This window comes from Salminus brasiliensis, chromosome 15 (assembly GCF_030463535.1).
Source record: "Salminus brasiliensis chromosome 15, fSalBra1.hap2, whole genome shotgun sequence".
In the NCBI taxonomy this organism is placed as follows: domain Eukaryota; kingdom Metazoa; phylum Chordata; class Actinopteri; order Characiformes; family Bryconidae; genus Salminus; species Salminus brasiliensis.
In genome coordinates this window covers 29,870,374-29,880,340 of record NC_132892.1, presented here as the reverse complement: position 1 = coordinate 29,880,340, position 9,967 = coordinate 29,870,374, and the positions used below count along the sequence as shown (strand labels likewise).

At 45.8% G+C, this 9,967-nt stretch overlaps 1 protein-coding gene across 2 annotated transcripts in view; it reads left to right on the top strand.

Moving 5' to 3' along the window:
• The window catches only part of b3gnt2a (UDP-GlcNAc:betaGal beta-1,3-N-acetylglucosaminyltransferase 2a), a 10,884-nt gene extending 1,170 nt beyond the window's left edge, over positions 1–9,714 (top strand). Inside the window, exons 1-2 of one of the 2 annotated variants that reach the window (XM_072657754.1) lie at positions 6,605–6,890; positions 8,268–9,714. In XM_072657754.1, the coding sequence (XP_072513855.1) occupies positions 6,761–6,890; positions 8,268–9,505 (1,368 nt within the window). In that variant the 5' untranslated portion in view covers positions 6,605–6,760 and the 3' untranslated portion in view covers positions 9,506–9,714. Of the gene's footprint in view, positions 1–6,604; positions 6,891–8,267 lie in introns of those variants that run through there. The other variant, XM_072657755.1, reaches the window with a different exon arrangement.
• Positions 9,715–9,967: the final 253 nt, after the last annotated feature.

Genomic DNA, 9,967 nt, shown 5'->3' with positions numbered 1-9,967 from the left:
TTCTAATAAAGTGGCCAGTGAGTGGAAGGGTTTATGTTTCTAATAAAGTGGCCAGTGAGTGGAAGCATAAGGTAGGTGTTTCTAATAAAGTGGCCAGTGAGTGGAAGGGTACAAGGTAGGTGTTTCTAATAAAGTGGCCAGTAAGTGAAAGGGTACAAGGTTGGTGTTTCTAATAAAGTGGCCAGTAAGTGAAAGGGTACAAGGTTGGTGTTTCTAATAAAGTGGCCAGTAAGTGAAAGGGTACAAGGTTGGTGTTTCTAATAAAGTGGCCAGTGAGTGGAAGGGTTTATGTTTCTAATAAAGTGGCCAGTGAGTGGAAGCATAAGGTAGGTGTTTCTAATAAAGTGGCCAGTGAGTGTAAGGGTACAATGTTGGTGTTTCTAATAAAGTGGCCAGTGAGTGGAAGGGTACAAGGTAGGTGTTTCTAATAAAGTGGCCAGTGAGTGTAAGGGTACAATGTATGTGTTTCTAATAAAGTGGCCAGTGAGTGAAAGCATAAGGTAGGTGTTTCTAATAAAGTGGCCAGTGAGTGTAAGAGTACAATGTAGGTGTTTCTAATAAAGTGGCCAGTGAGTGGAAGCATAAGGTAGGTGTTTCTAATAAAGTGGCCAGTGAGTGGAAGGGTACAATGTAGGTGTTTCTAATAAAGTGGCCAGTGAGTGGAAGCATAAGGTAGGTGTTTCTAATAAAGTGGCCAGTGAGTGGAAGGGTACAATGTATGTGTTTCTAATAAAGTGGCCAGTAAGTGAAAGGGTACAAGCTTGGTGTTTCTAATAAAGTGGCCAGTGAGTGGAAGGGTACAAGCTTGGTGTTTCTAATAAAGTGGCCAGTGAGTGGAAGGGTACAAGGTAAGTGTTTCTAATAAAGTGGCCAGTGAGTGGAAGGGTACAAGGTTGGTGTTTCTAATAAAGTGGCCAGTGAGTGGAAGGGGACAAGGTAGGTGTTTCTAATAAAGTGGCCAGTGAGAGGAAGCACAAGGCAGACCTTGTCAACAGGTCCACCCACAGCTTGTATAATCATTGGCTAGAGGGGTGTAAAGTCCCCAGCACTGGGATGTGGACAGAGCTTGACTTGTGGTCGAGGTCTTAGGAGTCCCCCTGGTGGAGAGTCTGGGCTATGGTGTAATCTAAGTGCACACGACCGAATAAGTGTTTGATTTGGACCAACATCCCAAACTGATACACTACATGTCCAAATGTTTGTGGACACCTCATCTAATGAATGCATTTAGCTTTACTTTGCTTGTCTAGTCCCTGTAAAAAAATACTGTCATTAGAAAAAGCAACGTAAAGGAATTATTACCGTTTCACTACATGAACTCATGCAGAGATCATAAGTGGACCTCAGGGTGCAAGAATAAAGCACCAGAGAAATGTAGGGTACAGACCCTTTCTTATTATTAAGCCTTATGGCTAAATATGGAGAGAAGTGAGATCGGTGAGTTTGCTGGTGTGAAGTTTTTTGGGAACGATCCGTATGGCACGTCTCTTGCCAGTTGTCACACCAGTAGGCTTTGTTTGTCCTAAAACAGGACTGGGGATGATATCACACCGTCGCTGTGAGACGTAAGGAGCTGTGCGCAGTATGTTTACTTGCTGCAGGTGTCCGTCTGGAGGTCATTTCCATGCATTTAAATGCCAGACAGGACGTCTACCAGCCTAAAGTGGAGGAGGAGGGGGGGGGTTCTCAGTTGGGTTATGGCCTCATTGCTGTATTCACATAATGCTACGCTAACTCTTAGTGATGTTTTTAAGGGGTTCATGGTTGACCTTATTCAGATGTACGTCAGTTACTCGAATAATATAATTTTTTATAGAGTCCAATTACATAATTAGTCATATTCACGCATTTAACCATCACCAGGTCCTGTTGACCCTAAAACACCATGTGTAGTCTGACTTTTGGCCTCCTGTGCAAAGTTCCTGGAGATGCAGATAGCCTAGAGGTTACAGGGTCAAAAGCTTCAGGGTCAGGCAGATACCTCCTGTTGCAAAGTCCTAAAGGGAAGAAGGCTTTGGGCAGGTGTCCCAATATTTTTGTCCATATACATACAATACCCCTAATCCTCCAGCAGCTCGCTCTTCTCTTCTTCTCTGCAAGAAAACACAAGTATACAACACTCCTCTGTCAGACAACATGACCCCCCCCTCCCCCCCAACTTCTGGAACTCGATCCGGATGGACTGAAGTCATGCTGAGCTTTAATTACGGGCCAGTTAACTCATTAATGTCCGTATGAGTTAACACACTGTTGGACATCCTAAGAAATAGCTCACACCCTCTTCGTGCTACCATGCCGACACATGCTGAGAAGCTCATTCTCACCGCTGGGACAACTCAGACTGCCTACTTGCTGGACTTCAGATTTGAAAGGTCAGTGACCCTAGCACAGCTAGCCCAGCACTGCCGTTAAATCTTCACTGTCAGAACAAAACCTTGTATCTACAAAATGGTAACCACTTCTGAACTATCAGTGGAAAGAGTTTAGGACCATTTCTGCTGGTTTATTCGTCTAAAACTTGTATAAATATAAGGTTAAGGACAGCTGGATTAATATATTTATAAAATAGATTTATAAAATAAATGAATAAAGTGAAGTACATGACAAAAATGGAGATACAAGGTTCTACCAAAGGAGATATCAGTCTACCAAAGTTCTGATTCCCTTTAATCTGAATCAAATCCATCAAAAAGGAGGTTTACTCCAACATGAGCTCTTCTTAATACCCTTGATTTCAGAAGGAACGCTGAAAGAGGTGTCCCAATACTTTTGTAGCTAACTTTAGCTTGCTAACTGTTAACCTAGGCGTGCCGTTGCCTTGAGGTCATGTGCGGTAACGTGTCAGATCTGTTCAGTGTCTACGCCGCTACTCTACACTGGTCCAGGCACTGGATTGTGAAGTACACTGAGTACTAATCAAGGCTAATCTGTCTCATCTGAGGTGTAGAGTCACGCTAATCAAAGCAGCCGACAGCACCGCAGCACTTTACTGCTCAGACCTTTGTACCATGTCTTAGTTTTGCTTAGCTCTGTTACTGTAAAACCCTCCTCCGCCCCACCCCGCCATCCCTTTTCTCCTTCTTTATCGGTTCCTCTTCCTAGATGGGAAATATTAGTGTTAATTATGAGGCTTTATGATCAGAATAATGGAGGGTGTGTGTTCGCATTAGCATTAGCATGCACCATTAAGCTATATTCTTACTGTGTGTTTTAGAGGTGGGCAATATGACTGGTTTATAACAGTAGTAAACATGGACAGCTCGACGTCTCCGAAAAAAGGAGCCGGCCTACCACTGGCCTGGTGCCTCTGCTGGCTGGTTGCGGTATGATGTATAGCTCCGCCCATCCCCATATGTTTCAATGACAGAAAAAAAAACAGCCCATTTTGCCCTCAGCCCTCCTGTATCTCCTCTAAACTGACTGTACAGGCATTCGTCCCTGTGTCTGTGCAGTCCTGCAAAAATAAGCAAGGCCAGATAAGTGGAGTTAGGAAAGGATAGGAGGAACATCCCTGAAGCCCCGCCTCCCAAATCTGTCGTCCTATAAATACCATCCCTACCTTCTTCACATGTCTACGACATCTGCGTCTTTACAACCCTTCACCACCCCATCAGCTCCTCTTATCAGAATAGAGGGTGGCGTCCTACCTTAAAGATGAAGCCAACTGAACTCCAAATCAATGATCAATGAACTTCTCCCAAATCAACATGAGCTGAAGGCATGGCCTGAATCTGCAAAGTCGCTGTTTTCTAATAAAACAGTGGTGTTGTCTCCAAGACAATCTGTCTCAAAGACTTCTACAATCTCAAAATCAGGGACATGCAGTCCATTTGTTAGCCATTACTGGATTTCATGAGTGATATCTCTCCACTGAGGTGGACCTGGTGGAACAGCCTGAAGCCGTTTCCTTATAATAGCTTGTTTACTGACAGCTTACAGAATAAAATCAATAAATCAATAAATATGTCCTCCTCTGTCCACTTAGTAATAAAATCATAGGCCGTCTCCTATGTCTAGAGATGATGAAGATCGCTGGTGTTTTGAATGTATTTCCAGAGACAGCAGATGTTCTTTAAACCACAATTTCTCAGGCTTGCATTTCCTCCTGCTCGTTTAGACGTTCTAAAGACCTGAACTATCACTAATACCCAGAACAAGTAACCTTCCTCACATTTCCATGTAGTTTGAGTTGGAGAACCTGCAGACGAGAAGAGAGATCTACATCAGACATCAGATCATTCTTCTGATTCTTCTTTCCAGTTTTATGAACGTCAGGAAACATCACAACAGCTGGCGACTGCAGCGTATCCCCGCTTTAAGCTGAGATATGTAAATGTGCTGATTTTGGTGACCTCATGAAATCATAATCTGGCAGTTGTTGCAGATTGCTGTGAAAGGACCAGTAGAGATGGTCTAAAATGGGGCTCGGAGTGGCCTGAGGTGCTGCCACTACGATCCGAGGATCGTTGGTTTGAATCCCAGGTCATTCTGCTTGCCATCAGCAGCCAGAGTCAGAGAGAGGACAATTGGCCTTGCTCTCTCAGGGGTTGGGTTGATGGCACTTCCTCCCCATGTCACTCACACGCAGTGGGATGTTGGTCAGCACAGGCGTTGGCTGTTAGCTGTTGTATCTGAGCTGAGGACCTGACACTTTCCTCCGAGCGTGCACTGGCTACCTAGCTGTGCTGCATCAGGCGGTGGCTGGTTTCACATGTGTTGGTAGAGACTTGGACTCTAGTGTTGGGGGCATTGCTAGTGATAAAAGTCTACGCCAGGGACGAGAAAGCAGGGCAAACGCAGCCTCTCCTACAGAGATTAAGATTAAGCTTTAAGGTGGTCAGATGGGCAATAATACAAGCTACACCCTCAGAGCTAATGCCTGACCTCTTCCCTGGGAGTCTACCCTGGATCTGAGCAAGCAGGCAAGTGAGCAGGCAAGCCACTCCTTCTCAAGTTCCTTTAAAATTGACATGTCCCCCATTTACCCCAGGTTAATGCATCCCCTACTCACTGCACCTCCCACCTAGTCAGACCCATCCCAATAACAACCAGCAGACGCCACACAGAGTGTACAGAAAAACTCAGGCCAAATCATCACCACCATTAGTCCAGAACTTCATCTGAACTGGATTGTGGACATTTGTACACAAGCTATAAATTGGTCATGCATGCACACTGCAGCCTTACCTCCACACACACTCATATTTTATACCCATATGTTTCATAATTTCTCATTTTTCATGCGCTTGATCTTTTTTAATTTGATGATGCTGATTTTGTAGAAATTAAGGGGTCTATTTTGGACCTTTTGACCCTTGCAGTTGCTCATGTGACACTAATTTTGACTATTTATTATTAAAAATAAAATAAATACAATCTCTCTTTTTTTTTTCTATCTCATCTCCAACTGCACCCCCCTGCAGTTCCTTCGTGCCCCCTCATTTTAAATACCTCTGCACTCTGCTTTAAGCGGGTGTCCATTTAGAGGAACATGGGTGTAAAAGCAGGAGTGAACTGTCTGCATATACCGATAATCCAGTAATAGATGCCTTTTAACCTTATTTTAATTGATTTATTTCTATTTCTATATTAAAATGTTGGCATTTATTTACGGAGATCAGTTTGCTGACCGTTTCAATCCAATCGTTAGCCGTTTGTTAGCTAGCAACATTAGCATATCCTGTATTGCTGATCAACTCCATCTGGGGTCAGTGTATATAAATACACACACACACACACACACACACATATATATATATATATATATATATATATACCCACTGATATACACCATGTGGACAAAAGTATTGAGACACCTGCTCATTCGTTTTTTTGTCATTTCAAGACAATTCAAGTTTTTTGCTTGCATTCAGCGGCAGGAGCAGTGTTGTTGAGGTCAGGATGTTGGATGATCACCACCTCACCCATCCCCCAACTCCCCAACTCGTCCCAAAAGTATTGGGTGGTGCAACACAGTTGGTTCCACTGCTCCACAGCTCAATGCTGGGGTCTTATAACCTGGCATTAGGCAACAGCATGGTGCTAATAGGTTCATGTTTATCTGCTCCAGAGAGTCCTATTCTATTGGCAGTACTTCTCTACAGGGTCTAGACAAGCTGTATGTGTGTGTGCATTGCCACATCTGCGTCAGCAATGGGTGCAACTTTGTAAAGTAGCCGAATGCATTCATTAGAAGGGGTGTCCACAAACTTTTGGACATGTAGTGTACCATGTCTAGAGGTTGGCTCTCTCAAAGGGAGACTTTCCGTCAGACTGAGACTGAAGTGAACTGGTCAGAATTGGGAGATTAGTAGTGGATGTTTATGCTAAACCAGTGGTGAAATAATAGTTGGATGCCAAGACTGGATCGGTCTGGTGCCGGAGTAGCTGTGTGTAACAGCCATGGCGGCTGATGTGGTTTTTATAGGGCATCTTTCTGGCTGTTGTGTGGCTCTAGGATACCACATGCAAACATGTAATTGGTGTCATGAGGACGCTAGAATCAAGGACACATGACTACTGGTAGAGTCTCCTGGGAGAGGGAGGGAGGGAGTGCGAGCCAGACAGAGAGAGAGAGAGAGAGAGAGAGAGAGAGAGAGAGAGAGCAACAGAGCAAGAGAGAACACTGAAGAGAGCATGAATAGGGATTGAGAAGAGCAAAAAGACGGTTGGAGGAACAGTACTTCGGAAGAGCTGAGGAAGGATAGCCGAGAAAGGGGAGGCAAGAGCGAGAGATTTGGGGAATGCAAAGCTTGCCGGCATGCTGCCGGGCCTGCCCTCACAATTCTGGTCCAAACCCATCCATAGGGATCGACGTTTCGGACCAAACCGGCCCGAATCCACCATTCTCATGGAGCTCGCCGTCGACCAGCCCTGCTCCTGCCCCAGCTGTGAGTAACCCACCTTTCATACACACTCTTAACAATAAAGGTGCTACAATAGGTTCTCTGAGCCATGCCATAGAAGAACCACGTTGGGTTCTTGTCTTGTGTAACGCGTGAAGAGTGTGAGGAGCCGTAGGATTGGTCAATCAAGCAAAGGTTCTTTAGGCCAATAAAAGATTCTTTTTTACAAACATGGTACTTAATGGAACCAAATGTGGTTCTTCTGTGGCTGTGGTTCCCATCCTTGCCCTGCACATTTGAGTGTTTACCAGGTTCCCAACACACCTGATCCAGCTAAACAGCTAATTATCAAGCCCTACTTGAGTTGACGGTTGTGTATTGGAGCTGGAAACCACTGAACTGTGCAGAGCAGGGGTCCTCCAGGACCAGGGTTGGGAACCACTGTTGTATGCCATTGCTCAAAGAACCATTGCTTTTGGGGGCACCTTATATTTTTAAGAGTGCAGGGGTCTGAAACACAGCTAACCTCCACCTGTTGGCTCAGTTTGCACCCTGTTACTTGCTGCCTTGATGACCGGTGAGGGGTTGATGATTGATTGCTTTGTGAGGAACGCTTTGGTTCCCCGTTGAGAAGAATTCCATTGTTGCAGTGGTACCTTCTCAGAGGTGACACATCAGGCTAATACTCTGGTTCCGTGTAATTTTTTTTTTTCAGTGGCATTTTTGGGATTTTGGGCACAATTAGACAACCCCTTATATACACTATATGGACAAAAGTATTGGGACAAATGCCTCATTCATATTTCTTATGGAGTCTCTTGAATTGCTGTGAGAAGTTTATCGCATTTAATCATTGCAGAGAACACAGTTAGTTCCACTGCTCCACAGCTCAATGCTGGGTGGGCTTTATGCCCCTCTAGCCCACGCCTGGCATTAGGCAGCATGGTGCCAATAGGTTCATGTTTATCTGCTTCAGGGAGTCCTATTCTACTGGCAGTACTTCTCTACAGGGACTAGACAAGCAAGCTGTGTGTACTTCAAATAGCTGAATGCATTTAGGGGTGTCCACAAACATTTGGACATATAGTGTATCGAATACTGATACTGCTTGCATGTTGTAACAGGGGGTTCAGAGGAAAGTGCCGGCCAACATTAGGAGTGATGATGGGCGAGCTGCTGATGGCAAAGGGGCATGCCTCGGGATTCAGAATTCGGGTCATAGTGGTGGAGCCTTAGGCCACTGAACCAATCGGAGTCTGAATATTTTCAATATCATGCTGCGGTGCTGCGGTCTTACGCTATGGACATCCCTGACGAAGCTCCTCAAAGGCTGGTCCTAGATCAGAACTTCTGCTGAATGACATGTTGTGAATGAACACTGACAGACTTCCTTTGTGTTTGTTTGTTAATGTTCATTTGTAGGTGGTGAGTGCATTCTCAGGATGCAGGCCAGCAGGAGAAAGACAAAGGTCCTGGGCGTGATGATGATGATCAACTTCCTCATCTACATCCTGGTAGAGGTGACCCGGAGCTACGGCTATGGCAAATCGAACCCCATGGAGTCGCACGCCCCCCCAAATCGTTTCTGGAAGAAGTTTGAACTCAGTGAGGCATTCTGGAACCGTGAGCAACAGCACCTGGACCATATCCACAACCCTTTGATTGCTTCAGCCCTCTCCACCAGCAACTCAACCTTACAAGAGTTCCCACAAATGTCCGATTGGCTGAACTACACGAGTCGGACAGACCTTTGCAAGCCGGACATAGGTGTGACCTTGCAGATCAAGGACTATAACTCCCTGCCCCAGCGTTTCAAGGACTTTCTGCTGTACATGCGGTGCAGGTCATACCGTATGCTGACGGATGCACCTGGGGCTTGCTCAGAACCCCCCTTTCTGTTGCTGGCCATTAAGTCTTTGGCGCCACATTTTGACCGGAGGCAGGCCATCAGGCAGTCTTGGGGTCGCGCTGGCATCCTCGCCAAACGGCGTGTGGCCACCATTTTTCTCCTGGGCAACACTGAAGCGAGTGACTACTTCCCAGACTTGTCCGCAATGGTCCGTCATGAGGCAAAGCTGCATGGGGACATCCTCCAGTGGGATTACCGTGACACCTTCTTCAACCTCACCCTGAAGGAGGTACTCTTCTTGGAGTGGCTGGGCAACCGTTGCCCCTCAGCTCGCTACGTTTTCAAGGGTGACGACGACGTCTTCGTCAACACTCGTCACATCCTGAGGTACCTCAGCAAACTCTCTGGCACTGCAGCCCGGGATCTCTTTATTGGAGATGTGATTACCAATGCTGGACCTCATCGGGACAAGAAGCTGAAGTACTACATCCCAGAGAGCGTCTTTGTGGGACCTTACCCGCCGTATGCAGGTGGAGGAGGGTACCTCTACTCAGGCAGCGTGGGGCTCCGTTTGAGGAACGTCTCTCGCCACATCTCGCTGTACCCCATTGACGATGTCTACACAGGCATGTGCCTGCAGAAGCTGGGACTAGTGCCAGAGAAGCACAAAGGCTTCAGGACGTTCAACATTGAAGAGAGGTACCGAGAGAATGCCTGCGCCTACCAGAGCTTGATGCTCGTGCATCCCAGGAGCCCACAGGAGATGATTAAGATCTGGACCTGGATCAGCAACCCTGGATTGAACTGCTAGTGACAGCTGATCGCTCTGGATTGCTGATGGTGATGTTAAGGAAATTAAGCTGCTAGTAAGACCCAAGTCCAGATGCTGAATGTCTGATGAGGGATAAGGGACCATGGGCTGAACAGCAAGTTTTCTTGATGTTCTTCAACAGAACACATTATATGTTGGATCAGTCGGATCATATTATATGTCTTGCATTGCTAGTAGTGAATGTTGGCTCTGCATTGGTTCAGAGATGCTGAGGTAAACTGCTAGTAAGACACAGGTCAGGATGCTGGATTTTGGATCCCTGCATTCCTGGTTGAGCTGTTCTGTTCAGGACCTCCGCTTCAGCTAGGGTGCTTAATCCGAAGCTCCATTTTTAAGTACCATATAGTCTTGAATTGGTGACCCTAGCTTGAACTAGTGAGAGTGTTCTAGATTGCTAGTATATATGATAATTGATCAGGGATTCTTATCTGCATCAGAAAA